This window comes from Amblyraja radiata, chromosome 3 (assembly GCF_010909765.2).
Source record: "Amblyraja radiata isolate CabotCenter1 chromosome 3, sAmbRad1.1.pri, whole genome shotgun sequence".
Classification (NCBI taxonomy): domain Eukaryota; kingdom Metazoa; phylum Chordata; class Chondrichthyes; order Rajiformes; family Rajidae; genus Amblyraja; species Amblyraja radiata.
This window is the reverse complement of record NC_045958.1, coordinates 82,348,672-82,375,885: the sequence shown is the minus strand read 5'-3', so window position 1 is coordinate 82,375,885 and position 27,214 is coordinate 82,348,672. Positions and strand designations below refer to the sequence as shown.

Here is a 27,214-nt window from a genome sequence, read left to right as displayed (position 1 = left end):
CAGCCGCTCCAGACTTTTCAAGCCGCCCGCGCTACCTACCTAATCTACGTTAAAAATCTTCCATTCGGAAATCCGAAAAATTCCGAAACCCGACAAGTGTCTGGTCCCAAGGCTTTCGGATAAAAGGTTGTGCACCTGTACACACACACGCACACGCACATGCACACGCACACACACACACACACACACACACTCTGCCTTTCCAAGCACTCTTAATCGAAGGATGATGTGGTCTATCAAGCTCAGTTCTTTAATTTATTAAAACTTAATGGGATTGCCAGTAAGACCAGTACTGTCGTCCTGCAGCATTATTAATAACTATCCTCTTTTACTCTCCGTTTTCTAGATGTTTCGGCAATCTCCAATCTGATCTTAAAGCACGTGGCAAATGCTCGATTGGTCGAAGACATTGGCCATGAATTGACGTACGTGTTACCTTATGAGGCTGCCAAAGATGGTGCTTTCGTGGAACTTTTCCATGAGATGGATGACAGGCTCACCGACCTGGGAATTTCTAGTTACGGAATTTCTGACACCACCCTGGAAGAAGTAAGCATTCTAAACTCTCCGCTGCATGTTCGGTTTTAGCCCAGCCATCTGCTCTTTAATCCATCAGCACTGACAAGGACCACACCTGACTGCGTTTGGTATTGTCTTTGGGTAGTGTCATGAAAGTGCTGCGAAAAGGGTTTCCGCTCTTCGATCTGTTGTGACATTCCCTTTACAATCTGCAACGTTTGATCGTGTTTGATGCCTGAAGCAAAATCACCCAAGCTTTCTGTGCCTTCTGCTGAGACTGATTTAGACTCAGACATGAGGCCCCTGCAATAGAATAGCTGTTCAAACTTCATGTTCTAGGATGACAAATGATAAAGTGTCACTGGGAAACTAAAAGGATTCCAGCATTTAAAGCATCGCATCACTTTTAGGGAAAATGCAACAAAAGCATGATGTTGGTGAGGAGGATGGATGGGGAATTATTTTCAGCATGGTTGTAGAAAAATGGTAATGATCATGAATCAACCCACTGCTTTTGAAAATCCTGTTCAGAAGACTTCAAAGTTTAAATATTTTGCATTCACACCAAGGAGCCGAGGCCTATCCACACAGAAATACAGTTTGCAAGAAAATTCCTTCCCTAATTAATATTTAACACTCAGTATGGAAGAAGAATGCTTTATTGCTTGTCCGAGCCTGATGGTTTATAGCCCCCTATGTAACTCTCACCATTGCCCGGCCCATCTGCGATTTTACCCGCTCATTACATATTAATCATGCTGTCTGAGCAAAAATATATCTCCAATTTTATCTAACATGACAAGAACTGAAAGATTTAAAGTTGTCAAACTTTTTACGATTTGTAAAACCAGCAATACCACTTTATACATCAGTGTAACCCCTTCCCTCTCCCCCACCACCCAGTTTCCCATTACTCCTGCATACAGGTCTCTATCCACTTTACTCCTGCTCGTGTTCCTTTCCTTGATCTCCAACCCTTTCCTCCACTGGGAACCCCATTTTTCTTCTTGCCCCACTCCCTCATTCCCTTCCACCCAATTCTTCTCCCTCCGATTCCACATTTCACTCCCCATTTTACTTATCAGATTCCATATCTGCACCCTTTTGTTTGGAGTTTGTCTATACATTCCATTGCAGTGGCTGCAGGCTTTCTGATGGGCAAAGTGGGAACAATCATAAAACACATCTTGCCTGGAGCAGAGCTTGACAAGATAGGTGCAGAAAGGCGACATCTTCTGAAACAAGGATCATAACCTTAGAACGAGGGTTGTTATGTCTGGCTGTGTAATATGGGGATTCATTCATAGAAAATGTCTTAGTAGTGTCTTAGAGGAACAGGAGTGAGAAGCTGCACTGTTTAAATGATGAAAACTAGGGGATAACCATTATGCACATTTCCAGAAAATACATTAAAATGTATTTCTAATGTTCTTTATCTTTTCTATCTGCAGATATTCCTTAAGGTTGCAGAAGATCATGGAGTGGATGCTGAAATCTCAGGTAACCTCATGTGTGCCGAGTTATTTGACAATCCACACTCTTCCCTGCCTCAAAAACAAACAGACTGCCGGCGGAGCAGCCACCGTACAGCATCCCTGGTGGTATTTCAGAATAAGGTGAACAAGAAGGGTCTCGACCCAAATGTCACCCATTCCTTCTATCCAGAGATGCTGCCTGTCCTGCTGAGTTACTCCTGCATTTTGTGTCTAAATAGTAGCAGAGTTGTCCTTTAGGCTATTGCCTCTGACTTCATAAGTGCCCATCAAAATTTGCCTGTATTCTCCAAATCATTGCCATGAATAGTTAAGTGAAGGTGGCTGTTACGAAGTCCACCTACTTCTTTAAAATGTGATGGTTGTAATCTGTTTTTGTGAAATGTTACCATACATCAGATTGGTTTTGTTTCATTTTATTGGATTGGATTAGCTTTCTTCTAAAACACAGCTATAGCTCTTACCTCTGATACACTTTATTTTAGTTTTAGAGACAGTTCAGACCTTTTGGACTTAACCATTACATGGTTGGGCTGCCCTTGTAAAGTCACAGAAAATATGTCACATTCAGAAACATATCATAGTCCTTGATCAGTATCCCCTTGTAATCAAGTATTGAAACATTAATTTGTTAATCATTCTTTGTTTCATGGAGCCTAAACAAGAAACAAAAATTGGCAATATTCTAAATTATAACTAGCACTTCTTTTATTTTATAATTTTCAGAAAGGGGCGCAATAGGTGATACCAGTATCTATTTGCCATCCCTAATTTCTTTGAAGGGGTTGGGATGAGCCTTCTCTCTAGTTAAGGTGCAACAACGGAGATGATGTGATCGTTCAGGATTTAGGCCCAGTGTCAATGAAGGATTTGAAGATGTTTCCATTTTCTTGAAGCCCTTGTCCCCTTTGGTGCTAGGTGTGGAAGTTGCTGATGAAGAACCTTAGCTAGTTGGTGTCATGCATTTTTTAGATAGCATATATACCGTAGCCAATGTTTATATTCGCAACTGCAACATTAACAGCTTCTAATCCTTGGTCACCCACAGCATTTACAGGGCAAAAAGATAGCAGCTATAATGTCACTGAGTGTCTTGGTAGTTAGCTAGCTTTTTCTCATTTAAGATTGTCCTTTTCAAGTTTTGTAAATATAAAAACCCAGCTCGCACACTGTATCTCACTGAGTTAAGGCTGACCTAACCAATTAATGTGATTTCACTTCAGATGGCACAATCCCTGCCTGCCGAAACAGGAGATCGAAGTTTGTTGACAGACAGAGTTGCCTCCGACCATTTACCGATGATGACGATGTCAATGAAGTGAATGATTCAGAAGCTGACCCAGGTAAATACAGAGCTGAAAGATGGTGTATTGTCATAACATGTCTTCCAAGGGTACATAAACCCATGGCAACCTCTCACTTGTTAAGCTCCATTTAAAATTATATATAGATGATCTTTCCTTACCACATGCTAACACAGAGCCCTGACAGTCAGGAAAGTCCTGCAATGATGAGGCTTGCTGTTCACCTCATTACTGTACAACCAATTTGATGCTCCTATGGGCACTTTGAAAGGACCGTCAAAAGAAAACAAAAACCTTCGCAGATCAGCCATATTAAAGTGAAAGGTACACTTAAAGCCAAGAAATACTTGCATTTGTAAAGTGTATTTCATGTCCCTCACAGCCCAGTGCAAAACACCAGTGAAGTACTTTTTAAAATAAGGTCTCTATTGCAATGTATGAACCATGGCAACTAACTCCTATATCACATAGAGTGAGTTCACGAGCAAAGAGCAAGAAAATATATCCACAAGTTACCCTTGCATTCCCTCTCTCCCCATCCCTCCTCCACCCAAGTTGTACCAGCTTCCAAGTTGTCTTGTTGAGTCTGATTTTCTGCACTCTTTCTCACCGAGGACACAGCTAACAATGGCCTATTTCCTTTATCATCATTACTTTTTTGCATATCATTCATTATTTGTTCTTTATCTCACTACATCACCGTCTATATCTCTTGTTTCCCTTTCCCCTGACTCTCAGTCTGAAGAAGGGTCTTGACCCGAAACATCACCTATTCCTTTTCTCCAGAGATGCTGACTAACCCGTTGAATTCCTCCAGCTTTTTGTGTCTATCCACATTTCACCCTCATTTCACTCACCTTTTGGGAAAGTAGGGGAGTGAAAAATTACCCTGGTGTCAGTTTGTGTAACCAGAATAGTCCAAGTGCACTTTTTTTATACACCACTGCTGTATGTGGAAATGTTGTCAATCGTCTCTCAACTCCCATTGTTCACAGTTACCTAGACAGTTCACTTTAAGATAAAATAATTGAAGATAGGAGTTGGCCATTTGTTCTTAATGCCTTTGATATCATTCAATTAATTCATGGCAAATATTTAACCTCAGCGCCACTTCCTTACACTTAACCTCATATCTCTAGCTTCTCTTTAATGGCCTGTGATTACATTAGGCAGAGAAGAAAGTAGACTGCCACAGTTCTCCTGTTATCTCGACATTCTTTCACTGCTTTATTGAGGTGGTTTATGATCTTTTCCATTCACCCTCAACTTTATCATTCTCGTGTTTCACAGGAATTAGTGTAAAGTGGAAATTAGGCCATAGATACACTCTCTGTGATGCTGATCCTTTCACTCAGTTTTTAGCAGCTTGACCGTGGAGCACAAATGTTTCCAGGAACAGCATCTCAAATGTTACACCCCCGCGGTATGAACATTGACTTCTCTAACTTCAAATAGCCCTTGCTTTCTCTCTCTCTCTCTCTCTCCATCCGTCCCCCTTCCCCGTTCTCCTACCAGTCTCTTACTGGCTCTGACTACATTCTATCTCTCTCCCGTCCACTCCCCTGACACCAGTCTGAAGGGTCTCGACCCGAAACGTCACCAATTCCTTCTGTCCAGAGATGCTGCCTGTCCCGCTGAGTTACTTCAGCAATTTGTGTCCACAAATGTTTCCAGTTTCTTCTGTTCTACCCTTCCACTCTGTTTAAACTATTATCATTTAACTGTCTTTATTGGCACTGACAGAGTTTCAGTCACAAGTGTTAACTCTTGGATAATTCATTAAACCAAAGACCCCAATGACCATATGTGTGCCCTTTAACCAACTTCTCCATTATAGATTATTTTGTGATCATAATGTTACTTCTGGAACAAGTTAGCTACGGTGTTTCTGATATCATAAGAGTGATTAAGTTTCAAACATACATTGGCTGTAAAACTCCTTGAAATATATTTGAGGGATAAATTACACTACATTATTTTTAAAGAAAATAAGTCATTTTAGTGTTACTTCTTTATCATTATGTTTCAAGATCATTGAGATTGTTATGGAGTAACAAATGCGCACGTGAATTGTTTTATTTCGAGTGATTACATTTTGTTGCACAACAGAAATTGGTACTTCTGTGTGCAGTTAAAAGTGAGCAATTGGTTATATTTGAAGCATTCTTGGATGCATTTGCAGAGTCTCGGGAAACCGACTTCTTGAATGGGCTGGATGGGAAAGGATCCTATTCTGTGCAAGGCTGGAGTCTCATGAGACAACAGTTTGTGGCATTGTTCTGGAAGCGACTGATTTATGCCAAGCGTAGCAGGAAAGGAATCTTTGCTCAGGTAAGCCTGCTTCCTGTTAGAATTGATGGAACGGGGTGTGTAGACCGCTGTCAAAGGTTTCAAAGGTCTTTTATTGTCACGTGTACCAAATAAGAAAAAGTGATATACAAATTAAAATACAGCCATACTAAAAAAGCAACAAGACATGCAACTACATAAAAGTTAACAAAAACATCCACCACAACGGATTCCCCACATTCCTCACTATGATGGAAGGCAGGCAATAAAGTCTAATCTTCTTCCCTCACTTCCCCCAAGCTTCCACGTCAAGGCGATCAAAGCCCCCGTGTCAGGGCGGTCAAAGCCCCCATGTCGGGGCGATCGAAGCCCCCGTGGCTTGGAGTTCCCGATGTCTGTCTCCAACCAGTCCGAGAGCTCCACGATGTTAGAGTCCACAGGCTCCAGCGGTAGAGCTCAGAGGTTGATCCTTGGCAAAGGGGCCACAAGCTCACTACGACTACTAGTAAAAAAACGACTGATCTTTGTCTGACAATACCATAAAGATGCATTTGTCTAAAACAAAACACATCATCTACTAAACACATTCACCCCCCGATCACAAATCCCTCTTCTTGGAGATCCTCTGCTGTTGTAGCAACTGGAAACTGCTTATTTTCCAATAAACTATCTTTAGAGTACAGTTGTGACCATAATGTTAGTCAAATATTTGCATTGTTAGTCTGGTGTTAATGCAAAGAAGGTCAATTAACTCAGAGGAGAAACAGGGCACTGCAGATTTGATTACAAAAAAAAGACACAAATTTCTCGAGTAACTCAGTGGGTCAGGTAGCATATCTGAAAAACATGGATAGGCGACGTTTTGGGTCAGGACCCTTCATCAGACTGATTGTGATCAAGCGTGGGAGAGAAGAAAACTAGAAGAGAGGAGGGGAATGACAAAGCCTGGCAAGTGATAGGTAGATACAGGTCAGCGGGCGTTGATAGGCAGATGGGTGGGGAAAAGCAGAGGTGAAAAGGCAAAAGGTGTGAAATAAGGCCAGAAGGAGTGTGAATTGTGAAGCCAGAGGAAGGAATATAGATGGAAGAGGAGAGGGCTGAAATGGGTGTGCATCCAGGTAGGTCACAAGCGGGGGGGGGGGGGGGGGGGGGGGGGGGAGGGGGGGGAGTTATTGATGGACTGAGCATATGTGTTCGACAAAACAGTTGCCGAGTCTATGCTTGGTTTTGAAGATGTAAAGGAGGCTACATCAGGAACGCTGTGTACAGCCGAGGAGGTTAGACGAGTTGTCTCTCTGTCTTGTTTAAAGACAATAGGTTATGTTAAGGAACATCAAATTTTAAATGAGAGGATGGGACAAATCTCATGTAAACTGCGTGCAGTAATGCTTTGGAATATCAAATGGACCAGTCTGATTTTTGCATAAAAGAAGAAATTTGTTGTTTTCTAGATTGTGCTTCCAGCTGTCTTTGTGTGCATTGCGCTGGTGTTCAGCCTGATCGTGCCTCCATTCGGTAAATATCCCAGCCTGGAGCTGCACCCCTGGATGTACGAACAGCAGTACACATTCATTAGGTACGTCTTCAAATGCACACACCGGTTACAATGGGCTGAGTGCATTCCTGTTAAACCAAGGCCATTTGTTCAATGGATCTCAGAAAGAATCACTGCTGCTCAATTTGGAAAATGATTTCCAAGCTATTTAGGATGAGCAATAACTCAACAGACAAAACAACAGTTGTGAAGAGCTGAGCTCATTTAAATGTTCTCGCTATGGCTCCAAAGTTGGTTGTCATGAATTTCAACCAACCTGATATCTGCACAACTGTCATGAATTTCTGTTTTATGAAATTGCACACTGCTGCTTTATAACATTGGAACTGCAGGGGAGCTAGTTGCTTTGAATCAAGCTCCTGCCAAATTAATAATTGTGGTTCCACATAATCCTGGTTCTTATATCAAAGGATGGATAATGAATCCCTAAAGTTATTGGCAGCATGGATTATGAAGAGGATTTGGGGAAGCTCTAGGAGGATGCCAAATTAAGGAGTGAGGATGTGGCAAGTGGAATAGAACGTGGAAATAAAATGTATCTGAGACCTGTTGTAGGGCTGACAATAATAAAACAGTGTTCAATAACCATGTTAGAATATTTTCCTAAGCACTCCATAAAGGAGCAATGCAGCTATTCATACATATCTGGCATGCAAGTTGCATCTGGTTGAGCATTGGAAGTGTCCATTTCATTTGAATTGTTGAAGCTCTTGTGTTATGTTTGGCTCTAATGGGAAATACGTTACACATCTAAATTTATAATAGGCCCTGTTAAAACAGCGATGGACTGAGACGGCGCAGAAAATTATGGTTTCGCTGAGTGAAGATAGTAAGCGCATATAATTTGAATCCTTAGATGTGGATGCCAATTATCTTTCTGCCAACTAGGTTACCCCCTCCATGGTCAGACATACCACTGGCTAAGAACCTTCAGTTCATAATATAAGAACCATTGAGGTATACAGCACAGATGGAGACCAGATGCTGCAAAGTTATTCCAAATGTACTTAATCAACTGAATAAAAATTATCCAGCTGCTAGAGTAGGATTAGAGCGTATGTCTCCAGATCACTAATCCTCTGGATTTTACCACTGGATGAATGAGATTTGAACGTCCGCTTTGATCTGCAGTTAACTGGCCTTCCAGTGAGTTAGAGTGTTAGGAAAGCTAACTCAGCCAGAAGATAAGAAAGAACAGTCACCAAAAAAACAGGTGAAGAAACATAGAACAATAACTGTATGAATGATATTTGCCAAATGATTGTGCAGGAAAGGGTGAGGTTGATGTTATTGTTTGTGCAGATCCTATTGCTTGCGTAGCTTACCTTGAGATCACTGATCTTCCTGTTTATCTTCTTTGCAGTAATGATGCCCCTGGAGATGCGAGTATAGCAAAACTGATGGATTCTCTTGTTAATAAACCAGGATTTGGGACGCGGTGCATGAGAGGAGACCCTATTCTGTGAGTACATTGCTGATGCTGCGATATGCATATCTTATAAAGCACACATTGGATTTTGTGTGGAAAGAGGATCTAATCCTAGACATATTAATTCCTGAACCCGTGCAGATTTAGTTCTGATTCAATTACTGAAAGTCATATCAATTAGCCATTCCCAATGCAAATTAATTTAAACATAACTTACTTTAGACAACTCTCACCCTCCCTCCCCCCACCCCCCAACCTCAGTATGTTGCCAGGAGTGATGGTGGAAGCAAATGTGATAGTTGTGTTTGAGGGTTTTAGATAGGCAGATGAATGTGGAAGGAATGGAGGGATATGGATCACATGCAGGCAGAGGAGATTAGATTAACTTGACATTATGTTCGGCACAGACACAGCGGGCCAAGAGGCTGGTTCCTGTGCTGTACTGTTCTATGTTCAATGTTCCTCTCGTGCAGCACGATGCAGTTCCCAGAATGTGTATTAATCACTGTCCCAAAATTACCCCGAAAATCCCTCCAACTTTATCCCAAGTTGGGAAGAACAAATCCAAGTGATTCTCTTACATCATATTTATCCTCGATTTATATCCATCTCCATGGAAACTGGCCTTCAGGCGTAATTTTGCTCAAACCAATCAGTTTCAGGAAGGTAGAGCTGATGTTCCTACTCTGAATCCTGACCCACATTGTGACTTCCCAATAAAATATATATAACAGGGACTGAGCAGATTGCTAATCTCTCTGCAAGAAAAGTGGCATCTGAGACTTGATCTGATGCAGTTCTGTGAAATTAGAACATAGTCATAGAGAAGGTCCTACCTGTAGGTAATCTAAAATATGGGAGAAAAAGCGTAAGACTATCATTGATAAGTCGGCAGAAAAGTGAGAGCATGCAACTTTGTGCCAAAAGAGATGAGACAAAAGCACCAATGCATGTATTGGAAGGTAAACTGATATGTGAGAGAAAAATGAAGGATATATTGAGACGAAGTCATCGTGGAAGAGAATCACATGAAGAATCAACCCGAATGGCCTGTTTTTGTGCTCTCCAACCACAAATGGCACTTATCTGAGTATTTATTCAATGAATGGTCTCTCCTGTCCTTTGCATCATATGAATAGCAGTGGATTGTGTTGATTAATGGGTTGCTCATTGCCTTTTTGCCTGTGTTGTCAACTGCACCATGATTCTTTTCTACTAAACCCAGGCTGTGCAATTATAACTAAACTGACTGACCAAATGCTGGGAGATGTCAAGATAAATAGTTGTTTGTCTTGTTTATTGCTTGTCTCAGGGATGTTCCATGTGAGCCCACAAATGAGGAATGGATTACACCACCTGTATCAGATTCCGTAATGGACATCTTCCTCAAAGGGAACTGGACAATGGAAAACCCTTCACCTTCATGCCAATGTAGTGATAATGATGTGAAGACGATGCTTCCATCATGCCCTCCAGCAGCTGGTGGGCTCCCTCCTCCTCAGGTTTGGAAAGTTATTTTTGATCAAGCTAACCTAGTTTAAGTGTGCTAAGAACCAGGGGCCACAGTCTCAGAATAAAGGGGGAGGTCATTTAAGACTGAGGTGAGAAAAAAAGTTTTCACCCAGAGAGTTGTGAATTTATGGAATTCACTGCCATAGAGGGCAGTGGATGCCAAGTCACTGGATGGATTTAAGAGAGAGTTAGATAGAGCTCTAGGGGCTAGTGAAGTCAAGGGATATGGGGAGAAGGCAGGCATGGGTTATTGATGGGGGACGATCAGCCATGATCATAATAAGTGGCGGTGCTGGCTCGATGGGCCAAATGCCCTCCTCCTGCATCTATGTTTCTAATTGACTTCATGACTATTTGGTCATTCAGCTTCAGTTAGATCTTAAGTATAGTTTGGATTAATGAGTTTATTGGCAAATTAAGAGCCATCACCAAGAAGGTGAATTGTGTTTGAATTGGGTGTGCATTATAATATTATTAATCATGCTCTGAATACCTGAAGATGGGCCCTGACCTGAAACACAGCTGTCCATTTCCCTCCACCGATGCTGCCAGGCCAGTTGAGTTCCTGTAACACTTTGTTTTTTGCTCAGAATACCTTTCTTTTGAGGGTAAAATATTAATAGAAAAGGAAAAATATAGACACAAGGAACTGCAGATGTTCGTTTGCAAAAAGGACACAAGATGCTGGGTAACTCAACAGATCAGGCAGCATCTCTGGAGAACATGGATAGGCAATGTTTCATGTCGGGACCTTTCATCAGACTACTCCAATGATGCTTCTTGACTGTTACTCCAGCCCTTTATGTCCTTTTTAGAGAAAAATATATTTTGGTTAGAAATATAGCTTTTTTGTCCACCATTAATGATATGATATTTCTGTCTATGATTTGTACCATAGGGTGCACTGCTTAAATTGATGGAATATAATTAGTTTAATTTTATGTCAAACTGTTAATTCTTGTGCATATTGCAAATGCTTAGGTTTCTGCAGCATTAAACCTCTGCAAATCCAGCCATAAACCCCACTTCCAGAAAGTTAAGGGGCTGTTCCATTTTCACGACCTAATTCACGACCTCTGCCGAGTTTGCCCTTGACTCGTACTCGCAGCATGGTCGTCACAAGGTCGTAGGTAGGTCATAGCAGGCCGTGATGCTAGTCGTAGGTACTCATGGTATCAAGTAGGTCGGGGTGTTTTTCTAGCATGATGAAAAATGTCCACGAGTAAAAAAGGTCGTGAATTAGGTCGTGAAAGTGAGACAGGCCCTTTAAGCTATTTTCAGCTCTATCTTAAGATGCGTGCTTTACTTATGTAGATTAATGGAAGTAAATATGACAGCAACGTGCCTACAATGAACTGTTTTGCAATCACTGAGATGATTAACATTCTTTATTCCTTTCCCATCCTTCTAGATTAAATTGAACTCTACGGACATCCTTCAGAACGTGTCGGGCAGAAATTTGTCAGACTACCTGGTGAAAACATATGCACAGATCATTGGTAGAAGGTAAGGTGAAAATCTTTTTCAAATCATGTTGTTGATGCACAGTGAGAAAAGGATTGCACCAGATATAACATAATTGGTCACAAGTTCACGTTATAGTAGAACTCGACCTTTCAACCCATTGAATCCACTCCACCATTCAATCATGGCTAATCTCTGCCTCCTGAAGCCATTTTCTTGCCATCTCCCCATAATCCTTGACACCTGCTCTAATCAAGAATTTGTCTATCTTTGCCTTAAAAATACCCACTGACTTGGCCTCCACAGCCCGCCATGGCAATGAGCTCCACAGATTAACTACCCTCTGACTAAAGATATTCCTCGCCACCTCCTTTCTAAAAGAGCGTCCTTTAATTCTGAGGCTATAACCTCTGGTCCTAGACTCTCCCGCCAGTGGAAACATCCTTTCCACATCCACTCTATCTATGCCTTTTATTAATAAGGTTTCCCCCCCCGCCCCCATACTCAACCTTCTAAACTTCAGCGAGTAGAGGCCCAGTGCTGTCAAACGCAAAAATGTTGAAGTTGTAGTATTCACATTTAATTAATATTTGGCTTGGTGCCTTTAGTTTAGTTTAGAGATGTCTTTAGAGCTGTTTGTTTAGTTGAGAGATGTCAGAGATATAGTTTAGAGCCTTTGAGTGTCTTAATCCCATTTTTGTTTTGTATTTACAGTTTGAAGAACAAGTTATGGGTGAATGAGTTCAGGTAGGTCTGCATCTAATTGCTATACCTTATGGGCTTGTCCCACTTAGGCGACTTTTTAGGCGACTGCAGTAGACTATGCGGTCGCCACATGTTCGCGGGTGGTTGCTGGGCAGTTGCCTTCATGGTCATGAGGTGTTCCTGCATTCTGGGAACTAGTCGTGGCCTCATTATGGTCGCCGTGAATTTTGCAACATGTTGAAAAATTAGCGGCGACCAGAATGAAGCTGCCATGGAGAGTAGCGAGAATTCCCGTGCTTTAGGTGGGTCGCCAGGAGGTCCTAGTGGGTTGCCAGGAGGTCGAAGGTTCTCGTAGGTTGTGGCCGGTGCTGACTGGTGAATTTCATTGGTTCATTGGGGGGAAAAAAAGTAAGCAGTAGTTTTCAGAACCAATGATAACCAACCGGCAATGTTAAATGTCTGCCGAACTTCACAGCCATGTATCTCTGGCTTATTAAAAGTTGCCTCCACTCCTTCTCCAACCCCCGTCTCCCCATCTCTTTGAAAGGACTTACGTGACCCTTCCTGTACACTGTGCTTTCACCATGTTAATTACAGCGCCAACCTTCTTTTCATCGTGGTGTGTGTCTGTATCACATTGGCTTTGCACCGTATGAATTTCACTCAGACAGCGCTCCACCCGCTTGACCTGTCCCCCGCCCGCATAACTGGCTGGTAAAGGAAGCAATGTGTGTGTGTTCCACTCTGACAGTCGCAATTCCAGTCGCCGGAAAAATCGCCTAAGTGGGACAGGCCCATTAATTGATATTATTTTAAGATCTTTAAAAATAGAGCAGGAGATATAAAGCAGATTGTACTTATAAGGGAGATAAATATAGTAAAAAAAAAGTTAAATCTATCCAATAATAATAACTGGACCGAAAGAATATATTAGTTGACTGGTGTGGTTCACTACCAATACAGTTATCCCAGGTGGTGCCTTTTTAACACTCATTCTCACATTTCAATTTACTACTTCATATTATCTTTCAGTCGGTGGCCTCAATTTTCCTGACAGAATGTTGCACATTTGGAGCATCCACGGCCCCAAGTGTATAACATTCTAAAGTTTCATAGACTTGGAGCAAATAATTGACCCTGTATTTCTCAATCACCGTTCCCTTACGTGCAACATAGCTTTCAGATTTAGAATCACCAGCCCAAAGAAACTTTGTCTCAGCTTTTACCCCCTCTATTATACTCTCACACTCTTGGGTGGCTCAAACAGGACACTTTTTCTTCTCAATCAGGTCAGTGTTGAACATGGAAGATCTTACAGTTTGTGTGTGTGTGTGGAGTGATTCCGTGCAGAGCATTACCTGAATATATTTAGTTTAGCTGAGAGATACAGCATGGAAACAGACCCTTCTGCCCACTAGCGATCACTGCATATTAACACTCTCCTACACACACTAGGAACAATTTTCACATTTACTAAGCCAATTAACTTACAACCTGTACATCTTTGGAATGTGAGAGGAAACCAAAGATTTTTGAGAAAACCCACGCAGGTCACGGGGAGAACGTACAAACTCCGTACAGACAGTACCCGTAGTCTGGATCGAACCCGGGTCTCCAGCGCTGCAAGCACTGTAATGCAGCAACTCTACTGCAGTGCCACTGTGCCACCTCTAAAATATCAAAATATTTGAGGGCTTGTTGTGACAAAGGAACTTCCACTCAACCAGGCAGAGAAGCAGCTAATGATATGTACTTGTTTCCTAGGTATGGCGGGTTTTCACTAGGAGGAGAGAGCTCTCCATTGCTGGGTTCACGTGAAGAGATTACGCAAGCCATACTTCACTTAAAGCAAGCACTTGATTTAACGCAGGTTAGTATTGGATATTTTGCAGTCAAACCCTCTGTGAAATTAATAGCCATAGTGAAAAAACAAAACTGTTTTGCCAACAGAAACACAGTTTCTACAGTGTATACTGAATTATGAGTTGAGTTACTGCTGCTCCTAAGCCTTGCTGGAATGCCCCTTTGTTCCCTGCAGCTTGTTCCCAGCACTTGTGCCATGGGTGCTTTAGGCAGGTATGCAGACCAATGATAATGGACCTTCAAGTTGGATAATCAACATTTATTTCAATCTCTAGGAACATGTAGGAAGGAACTGCAGGTGCTGGTTTAAACTGAAGATAGACACAAAATGCTGCAGTAACTCAGTGGGATGGGCAGCATCTCTGGAGCGTATGAATGGGTGATTTTTCGGGTCGAGACCTTTCTTCAGACTGAGTCCATTCCTTCTCCCCAGAGATGCTGTCTGTCCTGCTGAGTTACTCCAGCGTTTTGTGTCTACCTTTATTTCAATCTCCTTGAGGGAAATTAATCCTCCCTCTTCCCATGTTTATGGTACTGACAGTTAGTGCTGTGATAATCAATGCTGCAGCCACAATATCATGGACCAATTACAATTACTTTCTTTGTTTTCTCAATGTTAAGACTGCTGATGAGGCCAGGAGTTGTTCCCTGGCTGCCCAGATGCAATATAATAATAAAAAGCACATGCGCTGCTGTTTTAATAATCAGAATGCAAAAGCAAGAACGTGAAGGAAACATTTTAGAACAATATTGAACTGACAGCAATTGGGGAATTGCAGTTGAGAGGACTTTGGTTCAATGAGTCCTGATGCAAGTTCTCAACCCGATATGTTGACAAATCCTTTCCCTCCATAAACGCTGCTTGACCCACTGAAATCTTCCAGTGGTTTTTTTATTTTATTTGCTCCAGATTACAGCATCTGCAGTCATTTATGTTTCCATGGTTCAATATCTTCTCTGGTTAGAATGATATTCTTGTGATCTGATTAAACCAGTAACTGCAATGATGAAGGGAAGGGAGTTTAAACAAACTGTTCCGTTTCCAGCTAAAATACGATGCGATGTATATATTGTGCACAAAGGACATGTTACCAAGGAAGAATTTCTAAACTTTCATAGATCACTTTTGGAGATAGTCTGTACAATCTTTGAGATACTCTGTGCACTAATCAAACTTGGTGATTCAGTTTCATAATATCATACCAATCTCTCGAATGCGAATCATGTAATGCCCTCCAATCCATTGCTTATTCCCTTGTTGTACCACTGGCATGCTCTTTTACTGGGGGAAGGTGAGTGGCTATTTATTTCTGCATCCCACTGATAAGCAACCCCACCTGGAGATATTAACAGGATTGAGACCTGCTAAAGGTTATGCTTTTTGTCTACAGGGCAGTGCTTCAGAACGATTTATGAGTCAGCTCCCCAAGTTTATGTCTGGACTAGACACAAAAGACAACGTGAAGGTAAGACATCATCCTCTTGAATCCAGCTGTTCTTCCAGTCAATCATTTAAAAGCCTGTGCCCTCCTAAACACATTTGGAGTTTAGAAACAGAACAAAGCTGACATTTAGAGAAATAATAACATTTGTCCATAATGTTAAGTTAGTACCGTCATTCAATGTGATCATGGCTGATCATCTAAAATCAGTACCCCATTCCTGCATTCTCCCCATATCCCTTGATTCTGTTGGCCTTCAGAGCTATCTCTAACTCTCTCTTGAATACATCCAGTGAATTGGCCTCCACTGACTTCTGTGGCAGAGAATTCCACACATTCACAACTCTGGGTGAAAATGTTTTTCCACATCTCAGTCCTAAATGGCCTACCCCTTATTCTTAAACTGTGACCCCCTTCTTCTGGGGATTTTTTTCCTGCATCTAGCCTGTCCAATCCCTTAAGAATTGTATATGCTTCTATAAGATATCCTCTCATCCTTCTAAATTCCAGTGAGTATAAGCCCATTCTTTCATCATACAGCATGTCAGTCCCGCTATCCCGGGATTTAACCTGGTGAACCTACGCTGCACTCTCTCAAGAGCAAGAATGCCCTTCCTCAAATTATGAGACCAAAACTGCACACAATACTCCAGGTGTGGTCTAACCTAGGTCCTGTACAATTGCAGTTGGACCTCTTTGCTCCTATACTCAAATCCGCTCACTATGAAGGCCAACATGCCATTTGCTTTCTTCACTGCCTGTTGTACCTGTATGCTTACTTTTAGTGACTGATGTGCATGGATTACAGGGCTTACTTTTGCATTTTGCCGCCTGTATCAGCATTACTAGGGCAAAGTAAAGATTTCTTCTACTCTGTTTGAGTAATCCAACCAGAACTACTGAGTTTGTAGGATTGCCCAAATCCCGATCCAGTTCAAGAAGAAATGTCCCATTGCCTTTTTGGGTTGAGAGTTTGGATTGAGTGGATAGAGTGATATTTTCTTCGGAGGCAAGGTGATTCATAACCACAATGGGGGAAAAAAGGATGATTATTTCAGTCTAGATTGTACTGTCCAAAATTAGTGGTGAAAGCCGTTTCATCAGTAACTTGTATTACTTTTGTTTTACCAAATTACTGCAAAATGCCTTAATGCTCATGTAAATGTGATGTGCTTATAATTGCTGAATATAAATTAGAGAAAAACCTGTTGGGAACCGCAGAACTGAAGATGTGATCTAAACATTAGAGTCGAATCGTTGAGGTGTGAAGTTAGGAATCTCATCGACAGAGAAGTAGAGAATGCAAACATACATCTCTCTTCAATTGATGGCAGCTGATGCTGCGTCTGTTGTTACCTTTAGACTTTGCTGGCTCATGCTATTGAGTGGGGAGGAGGGTTGAGGAGGAATGGTCGTAGTGATGGCAGAGGTGGCGATATGTCACATCACACACAAATCTGTTGTGATCTTTTGGAACAGCAGAACAGACATAAGCGATGGATGGTCTAATTGTGGTGACCTCCAAGTAGTCTACTGCCAGTCATCACTAGGTTCAGAGTTATCGATAGCAACACTGAAGATAGACACAAAATGCTGGCGTGACTCAGCGGGACAGGCAGCATCTCTGGATAGGAGGAATGGGTGACGTTTCAGGTCGAGATCCTTCTTCGGACTCGGATTGACCATAGATAGGCAGTCTAATAACCGATGAAACTGGAACCAATCTAGAACTGGAACCGGCTACATAAGAAGAGAAAAGTAAATGGGTAATGAGGCAAAATACTTGATAAATCAAAGTGCAAGAAAATTGGCGCAGGTTAAATAAAACTTGCTAGGCACTTGCAATGTACAGCCCTACCTCTGTCACACTCCCCTCCCTACCACATCATTCATCCTTGTGTTCACCATGCTGCGTACAGCCCTACCTCTGTCACACTCCCCTCTCCCTACCACATCATTCATCCTTGTGTTCACCATGCTGCAGAGATAATGTTTTAAATTGTTTATTTGGCTTTGCCCTTCAGATCTGGTTTAATAACAAAGGCTGGCACGCCATAGGAGCGTTCCTGAACATCATGAACAATGCCATACTGCGCACTAATTTACCAGAAGGAGAAGATCCAAGTGTGTATGGAATCACTGCCATCAACCACCCACTCAATCTGACCAAGGAACAGATCTCTGAGGCTGCCCTGTAAGTATCTGCTTCACTTTGAACCGCCTCAAGATAAATTAAATCATTCTCGCTTAAGACCAAAATCATGCTTAATAAATATTGCATGGATTTTTTTAATTTATTTTTTTAGTCAATTTTAATCTCTGCCCTGGATTACCCTCAGCAGAAACTTTAAGAAAAAGACTGTCGGTACAAGACATATTTTAATCTGTTCATGGAATATGCAGTAAAAGTCAAATACTTTCAATGGTAGAAATCTGAAATAAAACTGTAAATACTTAGCAAATCAATCAGCATTAATGGAGCGAGGGACAGATTTATGATCAATGGCTTACATCAGAATAGCTATGATGAAAAATCACTGAACTGAAATATTGACTTTGTTTTTGTTACTACAGATACTGCTTAGCCTGCTGATTATTTTCAACATTTTATTGTGAAGTAGGAATAGTCCAAACTCCTCGAGCTGCAAACGATAGTGATATCTATGTAACAGTGATAGTAAAAGGACAACAAGCTAGTCTGTTTCCCCTCGACCTCTCTGTCGTGACATTCCTTTCGCACTGATCTGTCATAGTGTGGAAACAGGCCCTTCAGCTCAATTGCCCACACCGGCCAACATGTCCCAGCTACACTAGTCCCACCTGCCTGCGCTTGGTCCATATCCCTCCAAACCTGTCCTATCCATGTACCTGTCTAACTATTTCTTAAACATTGGGATAGCCCCAGCCTCAACTACCTCCTCTGTCATCTGAAAATTGAAGTTCATTGGCAGACATTAATGCACAGGATTCTTTTGATTGACCAGTAATTATACAAAATCAGAAGGCAAAAGCAACCAACGAGTTATAGAAATGTGCGTTTGATCGAATTAGCATGGTGTTATATGAGGATAACTCACTTTGCTGATCTGCAGAAAATGTAACAACAATATTTTACCAAGACAAGAGCCCTTTTAAATGTCATCATAATCAGGGCAGTGTGTTGGCACATAGCATTCGAAAACTGACAGAATAAGAAGAAATATAGATCTAACAATAACATTAGAGGGGAGGGTCTCAGGCTTTGAAGGCTGCTCAATTGTAAGAGGAGATTTGCAGCTATGTTTATAACTCCTTCTCTGGGCTTCACCGGCATACTATCATAGCCACTCCAACATTTGTTTCATGTTAATACCTATTTGATTGAAAAGCAAAAAAGTTTAGATATTGTAAAAATAGAAGCAGATAACACTGGAAATGCTCAACAGAATAGGCACTATCTACAGCAGTGGTTCTTAACCGTTTTGGCACCAGTACGTGCATATGCAAACAAAATACTGTATGTGGTATGTACCTTTGTTAGGTTCCTAAACATGGGCTCAACAAATTGATATCTTATTTGTGTCCTATTCATGACCCCTGGCAAAGCCCCAAATGACCCCCATAGAGGGTCACGACCCCCAGGTTTAGAACCACTGATCTACAGAGAGAAAACCCAATTTGGTGTTTCAGCTTTCATGACTGTATGGCAAATCAAATTCCTTGTATGTTGGAAAACATAATTGGCTAATACATTATGATCTAAACTCTCTTCATTGCCTAACTTTGGATGGTGTGCTTGTTGCAGAATGACTACTTCCGTGGATGTTTTAGTTTCCATCTGCGTGATCTTCGCCATGTCCTTTGTTCCGGCGAGTTTTGTAGTTTTCCTGATTCAGGAGCGCGTCACCAAAGCCAAGCACCTGCAGTTCATCAGCGGAGTGAAGCCAGCCATCTACTGGCTAGCCAACTACATGTGGGATATGGTAAGTCAGTAACTTTAATCACCCCTATCGCTCAGAAAAAAACTCTTACTCGACCATGTGCAGCTTGTTCCAGGGGGAATTTGACAGATATTTGAAAGGAAATATTTGCAAGGCAATGGGAATAAAGGGAATAATACCCCAACTTTCCTTCATTGGTGCGCGACGACTGTGCGGTTTTATTGCAAATTATTATCCCACCTAGGCTTTTCCTACTTGAATAAAGGCCCATGGAAGAGCTGAAAAGGTGGACTTTATAAACATTATAAAGGCAGGTGCACAGAACAAATGGGAGAAATCCACCAGATGTTTGTTAGCCTTTGAGGACAAATGCACAGTTAAATATTTTCTTGATACAGTGTGAAGCCAGCCTGTAGTCCTTAATCTACTGACATTTGAAATAGATGAAAACACAGTGCTTGATCTCTTGAGGTAGGAGAGCACTGCTGTATTCTTCATAACTATTGGATGGCTTGGTATTGTGCATGTTACAAAAAGTACTCATGTGTAGCGATGAGTTTTGTGTCCTAGTATTTATCCAAAAGTCCATTGAGGATCAAGAAATATTACTCTCTGGAGGATGCCCAAAGAGTGCCACACATTGTGAACAATTTTAATTCATTCTTGACTCTTGATCATCTCCAAAGTGACTTGCTCCTTTAATGATGTCCATGTGTCCAGTTGCTAATGACCCAAACCTCTTCATTCTATTTATCTCCTTTAAATTACTCTCTTAAAGCTAACTCTTTAAGAAAACCTTATAGCACCTGCAAAACTTCCTCTTAGCCTCATCGTCATTTTTTGTTTGATGGCATTCTTTGAATGCACCGCAGGACATTTTGTTTTGTTAATAGCTTTGCATGAATATGCCTGCGATTTGCAATTCAGTATTATAAAATAAATTGAATGGATGATCATTTTAAATTCACAGTACTGATCATCAGTCCAGAAACAGGGCCGTTGGCATAACACACCACCCATCAAATGTGCATCTGTACTAAATATAGATTGATGATAGGGACCTAATGTACTCTTGGTGAATAAACCTAGAGTAGAGGTGAAGATGGTTGTGTGAGTTAATCACATAAAGTGCAAGTGAAATGAATTTGCCAGCAGCGGTACAATGAAAAAGAACACACAAAAACACAATAAAAATTTAACATAAACATCCACCACAGCATTCATCGCTGTGGTGCAAGGTAAAAAATTTGGCCAGTCCTCCGCCATTTTCCCCCGTGGTCGGGTCTTCAACCCTCCGAAGCCGCCGCTGCGGGCGTCCAAATGAGTAGACAAGGTAAAGTCCAGGTAAGTCCTGAATCAGTGCCTCCCCACCGGAGACCGCGGCTTCAGGTTGGTGTAGGCCGGCAGTCGAAGATCTAAAGACCCCGCCGCGCTGCAGCCGGAAGCACCGCACACCACAGGGCCGGTGGTCAGAGCTCCTCTCCAGGGGTCTCCAAGAGGGATCCCGCTCCTGATGGTAAGAGCACGCCGCGCCCGCGGTGGAAGAAGGCCGCGGGCTGGCGGTCGGAGCTCTTCTCCTCCCGGGTCTCCAACGAGGGATCCCAGGCCCAGGATGCCGCGCTGGCTGAAGCTCTGCAGACCCCGGTTTCAGGCTGCCGCGGGCCAGCGAACGGAGCGCTCCCCTCCGGCGAGCCCCGAAGATGGCTCGCCCGCTCCACAACGAGGTCCACGCTGCGCCCGCAGCTGAAGCCTCAGACGCGTCTCCGGGAAAGGCCACACCGATCCTCGATGTTAGGCCATGGGGCAGGTGACATGGAAAAAGTCGCCTCTCCATGGAGGAGGCGACCAAAACGGTTTTCCCCTTACCCCCCTCACACCACCCCCCACACACGACACACAGAGAGACACCAAAAACATACATTAAAACACACTAAAAAAACAAAAAAAGTAGAAAAAACTAACACTGTTGGCAGGGCTGCCGGCATGCAGCGCCCCCACCGACCTGATCTACGAATAGCAAAGTTTTGTGTGAGTTCAGGTCATTGAGGGTAGAAAATGGTACGGTGTCAGTTAAGGGGCAACGCTGGCAGCCATGCCTTCAGTGTGCAGCTGGCTAAGATCTATTCATAAAGAGCTCAAAGTCAACTCTTTCTTTGTTCAGTATTGTTGAAAACAGACCATTCCTGCTGTAATATCACTTCATATGTCTCAATATCAAATAGAAACATAAACGTAGAAAATAGGTGCAGGAGTAGGCCATTCGGCCCTTCGAGCCAGCACCGCCATTCAATACGATCATGGCTGATCATCCAGAAGCAGTACCCTGTTCCTGCTTTTCCCCCATATCCCTTGATTCCATTAGCCCTAAGAGCTACAGTATATCTAACTCTCTCTTGAATACATCCATTGAATTGGTCTCCACTGTCTTCTGTGGCAGAGAATTCCACAGATTCACAACTCTCCAGGTGAAAACGTTTTTCCTCATCTCAGTCCTAAATGGTCCATCCCTTATTCTTTAACTGTGGCCCCTGGTTCTGGACTCCCCAAACATCAGGAACATTTTTCCTGCATCTTGCCTGTCCAATCCCTTAAGAATTTTATATGATTCTATGAGAATCCCTCTCATCCTTCTAAATTGCAGTGAATATAAGACCAGTCGATCCATTCTTTCATCATAGGTCTCGTTGCACTTCCCCTTTTCCTAATCTGACACCATTCAGATAATAATCTGCCTTCTTGTTCTTGCCACCAAAGTGGATAACCGCACATTTATGCAAGGCAATTTTGTTTGGTAAGTCTCCTGTAAGGCATCATATAAATACAAGTTGCTGTTAATATTATCTTCAGATGCTTATTCGTATTTAATTAAGGCACACATGGTTCAAAGAACTGTTTACAATGGATGATTTCTATTTAGTCATGTATGGTAGAAATTTCTCCTCTTGCTAAACGCATGATGTAGTCTATTGCCAACCATTTCTGAAACTAAATGAATGTAATTGGATTTCAGATGTGGAGTTCAGTGTGGGAATGTTGCTACATCATCCATTTGGGTCAGGCATCTAAGGATGAGCTTCGATCCCATGAGTGATCATGGTTTCATCAAACTGAAACATATTAATACTGAAATTTTAATAGAAAATGTTGCAAACATTCAGTATTTGCAGACGGAGAAACAGAGTTGATGTTTCACTTTGGAGACCCCTCAATGACTGCAATGTTGACTTTGTTTCTCTCTCCACAGACGCTGCCTGGTCTGTTGAGTGTTTACAACATTTTTGTTTTTTATTACAGACTTTCAGCATCTGCAGCTTTTGATTTTCTGCACAATATTGCAAGTGAGCTAAGAGTGTGGAATTAGAATCCAAAATATTTTATTTAAGATAAACCTGTCGATGGATGTCTGCATCACTAACAAAATGTTGTGCTTGTGCTTCTTCTTAGTGTAACTATGTTGTTCCTGCCATCCTCGTCGTCATCATTTTCATCTGCTTCCAACAAAAATCATACGTTTCCACCACCAACCTACCCGTGCTGGCTCTGCTTCTCTTGCTGTATGGGTAAGTCAGGATGTTGTGGTCAGGAATATTGAGCTTGCATGTCAACGAACAAAATACCAATAGTGCTTCAAAAAGCACACTCATAACTTTCATTCAGATATTCACTTGTTATAGGAAAATCTTGGCTTTGCCGCACTTTTTTAGGAAGGTTTGACCTTGTGCTACCATTATCTCCCACAATGCTCAACATCCTCCACTTATGGCAGAATTCACCAAGGTTGTCACTTCATTGAACATCGCTTTTAAACTCTGCACAGACTTCGTTCTCAGGCGGGGAACAAAAATCATCCAAGGAAATGCCCTGAAAATTCATCCAAAAAAGGAGACAACAGGATGTAAAGGATGGCATCAATTTTCATTCAGCTGTCCCTCTATCTTCCATTGTGTTTAATTGTTTTAAATCTAACCATGTGGAAGAGCAAGCATCGGACCCATCACTCTCTGCTTCAGAAGCAGGAATGAAAGCACTCAGCATGCCATCAGAAATGCTAAGATGGAGTAATTTGTTTAGTCTGCACCAACCATCAGCCATCCTATTACACTAATTCTACATTCATTATTTTCTTTATTCTCCCTACATTCTCATCCCAGATTCTACCTCTCATCTATACAGAAGGGGCACTTTACAGTGGCTATTTAACATACCAACCCACATGACTAGGAGGTGGGAGGGAATTAGAGCACCCAGGGAAATCCCACACAGTCACAGGGAGAACTTGCAAACCACATGAAGATAGCACCTGAGATCAGGATTAAAATCAAGTCGCTGGACCTGTGTGGCAATGGCAATACTATCTGTGCACTGTGTCGCCCCGGGTTCTCCGTTCCTTACAAGTGTTTATCTCTACTTACAGGTGGTCCATCACACCTTTGATGTACCCAGCGTCCTTTATATTCAGAATCCCCAGCACTGCCTATGTAATTTTAACCAGTGTGAACTTGTTCATCGGGATCAATGGCAGTGTGGCAACCTTTGTCCTTGAGCTGTTCAGCAACAATGTGAGTCATTAAACACTTATTGTTATTACATGATCAACTTTTCATCACATGGAACAGCATTAAGCTATCCGTAGAATATTAATATTAACTAATATATAAAGAGATGTCCTTAATCATATGATTTGGGAAACTGTGTCTGTTGACACAATTTAATTATTGTAAAAATGGAATCCTGTTTCAGATTTATCTGTTAGATGAATGGATGAATGAATGAATGAATGAATGAATGAATAAGTTTATTGGCCAAGTATTCACATACAAGGAATTTGCCTTGGTGCTCCACCCACAAGTGACAACATGACATACAGTGACAGTTAGGAATGATACATAAAACATTAAACATTAATAATATAACATTATTGATTAAACATGTGCATTAAATAAAATACCAGAGGCTACAGATTTTTGGTTATTGAGTAGAGCTACTACTCGTGACAGCTTTGACAGTCCGGAGTCGCTTTCCAGAGGGAAATGATTCAAAGAGTTTGTGGCCAGGGTGAGAGGGATCAGAGATGATCTTGCCCGCTCACTTCCTGGCCCTTGCAGTGTACAGTTCATCAAAGGAGGGAAGGTGGCTGAGTCAAACCAGATCATGATGGAGAAAGTGAGGATAGACTCTATGATGGCCATATAGAATTGAACCATCATTGCCTGTGGCAGACCTGTGGCAGATTGTTCTTCCTCAGCTGTCGCAGGAAATACATCCTGTGTTGTGCCTCTTTGACTGTGGAGTCGATGGTAGCCCCCCACTTAAGGTCCTTGAAGATGATTGTACCCAGGAACTTAAAAGACTCCACAGATGTGACTGTAGTGTTGTTGATGGTGAGTGGGGCAGGGGAGGGGGAGCTCTCCTAAGTCTACTATCAATTCCACTGTTTTAAGAGCATTGAGCTCCAGATTGTTGCGATGTCACCAGGATGCCAGCTGTGTCACTTCCTGTCTGTAGGCAGATTCCTCCCCATCCTGGATCAGTCCAATCAGGGTTGTGTAATCTGCAAACTTGAGAAGCTTGACAGAGGAGTCAGTGGAGGTGCAGTCGTTGGTGTAGAGAGAGTAGAGGAGAGGGGAGAGTACGCATCCTTGCGGTGCTCTTATGCTGAGCGTTTGTGGGTCAGAGATGTGCTTTCCCAGCCTCGCATACTGCTTCTTGTCTGTCAGGAAGCTGGTGATCCACCGACAAAGGGGTTCAAGCACAGTCAACTCGGAATGTTTGGAGTGTAGTAGCTCTGGCACAATGGTGTTGAATGCAGAGCTAAAATCAACATACAAAATCCTCACATATGATGTATGATTGTGTGCAAAGTACCATTTTCTGATTTGACCCACTGCAATCGGCAAGAGTTATATGCATAATTTACCTTAAGCAATTTGTACATATGATCAATGTGTGATAGTATGATAGTAATAACTGCCAACAAACACACATAATCATATAACATTGGGACAAGATTTTACAAATAATTCAGTAATACTGGAAATGAAAATAAATCATTGTTAGATTATTCTTGTAACAATGCAAACCAAATGCATGATAATATCATTATCATTGGAACAAGTTAGATGACTGATAATATAAGATTATAGATGATAGATGACATATATGATAGAATAGCACATCACCTGTGGCAGTAGGACTTATGCATGGATAAACACAAGCAGCACAGAAAAACCTGGTGTTCTTTGAGCTAGCCAATTAATTTAGTTTAGTTACACGACTGCCTTTTGATTCTGCTATTATTGAGCTTGGTAATTACAGATATCTCCCTTTCAGTCTCTGAAACTGGCAAATGCTTACAATTTCAAGGTTGTCACTTCAAATCTGCTTCACTGCCACTTTCTGGCCTGTGTGGTCATACATTATGACTCAAGGCAATGGAATACGTGTCTTTGGTTGTGGCTGTCTTAATGAAGATAATGTGCATCAAATCCCTATTTCAATATTTCAGCACAACAATGAAAAGTTGATAATAATTTTCTGCCTTCTTGTACACATGGCACTTACAATAGATGGTAATTAAACACTTTTTCAACATTTATTTGAATTAATGAAAGAGTTGCTTCTTGTTTCAGAAACTGAACAGCATTAATGAGGTTCTGAAGTCTGTGTTCCTGATCTTCCCTCACTTCTGCCTGGGTCGTGGGCTGATAGACATGGTGAAAAATCAGGCAATGGCAGATGCCTTGGAAAGATTTGGTGTGTATTGATTATTTTATTTTTGAAACCCAAATTCCATTAACTTTTGAAAATAAACTATAATCATTGTACTGGACACAGTGACATTTGATTTTGGTCTAGTATTTAAATGTCTTGGAAATTTTAAAGAGCTGACTGTAACATAAGTGTGACAATTGAAAAAATCTATTTACCATTTCTATGTCGTTGCCCCCAACAATCACCCAAACCCTTGCTCCCAACAATCACCTACCTCACCCCATCACCTTACTTTTTTCCAGCAACCTCATAGAGTCATAGGGAGATACAGCACATAAACTGGCCCTATGGCCATCAAGACTCATTGAAACCTGCACATGTTTGCAATGTGGATCTCCCAGGGAAAAGCCACACATTCACAGTGAAAATGTGCAATCCCCAACCAGACATCTCCAGAGGACAGAATTGATCCTGGATCGCTGCAGTTGAGAGACAACATCTCAACCAGCTGCACCACTGTGCTACCCAATATGCTCTTGGTCATCTTCGAACATTAAGTAGCCCGGTTGCTCAGTACTTCAACTCCCCCTCCCATTCCCAATCTGACCTTTCTGACCTGGCCTCCTCCATTTCCAGAGTGAGGCCCTGCGCAAATTGGAGGAATAGCACCTCATATTTTGCTTGGGTAGTTTACACCCCAGCGGTATGAACATTGACTTCTCTAATGTTAGATAGCCCGTACTTTCTCCCGCCTTCCCCCTCCCCTTCCCAGTTCTCCCTGAAGTCCTACTGTCTCCCCCCATTTCCTTTCTTTCCAACCCCCCCCCCCCGACATTTGTCTGAAGAAGGGTCTCAACCCGAAACGTTGCCAATTCCTTCTCTTCATAGACCCCGCCTCACCCGCTGAGTTTCTCCAGCATTTTTTGTCTACCTTTGATTTTTTCCAGCATCTGCATTTCTTTCTCAAACTTGAAGTAGCTTGGGATGGTTTATGATGTGGTGTCTGCC

At 42.0% G+C, this 27,214-nt stretch overlaps 1 protein-coding gene across 3 annotated transcripts in view; it reads left to right on the top strand.

Moving 5' to 3' along the window:
* Positions 1-27,214, top strand: part of abca1 (ATP binding cassette subfamily A member 1) — a 150,144-nt gene that overhangs the window by 104,657 nt on the left and 18,273 nt on the right. For 2 of the 3 annotated variants that reach the window (XM_033018216.1, XM_033018218.1), the window contains exons 25-40: positions 347-549; positions 1,971-2,019; positions 3,236-3,355; positions 5,493-5,647; positions 7,057-7,181; positions 8,524-8,622; positions 9,902-10,091; positions 11,513-11,607; positions 12,280-12,312; positions 14,035-14,140; positions 15,525-15,599; positions 17,600-17,769; positions 19,360-19,537; positions 22,940-23,055; positions 23,910-24,054; positions 26,125-26,248. In XM_033018216.1, coding sequence (XP_032874107.1) covers positions 347-549; positions 1,971-2,019; positions 3,236-3,355; positions 5,493-5,647; positions 7,057-7,181; positions 8,524-8,622; positions 9,902-10,091; positions 11,513-11,607; positions 12,280-12,312; positions 14,035-14,140; positions 15,525-15,599; positions 17,600-17,769; positions 19,360-19,537; positions 22,940-23,055; positions 23,910-24,054; positions 26,125-26,248 — 1,983 coding nt within the window. The remainder of the gene's footprint in view (positions 1-346; positions 550-1,970; positions 2,020-3,235; positions 3,356-5,492; positions 5,648-7,056; positions 7,182-8,523; positions 8,623-9,901; positions 10,092-11,512; positions 11,608-12,279; positions 12,313-14,034; positions 14,141-15,524; positions 15,600-17,599; positions 17,770-19,359; positions 19,538-22,939; positions 23,056-23,909; positions 24,055-26,124; positions 26,249-27,214) is intronic. The other variant, XM_033018219.1, reaches the window with a different exon arrangement.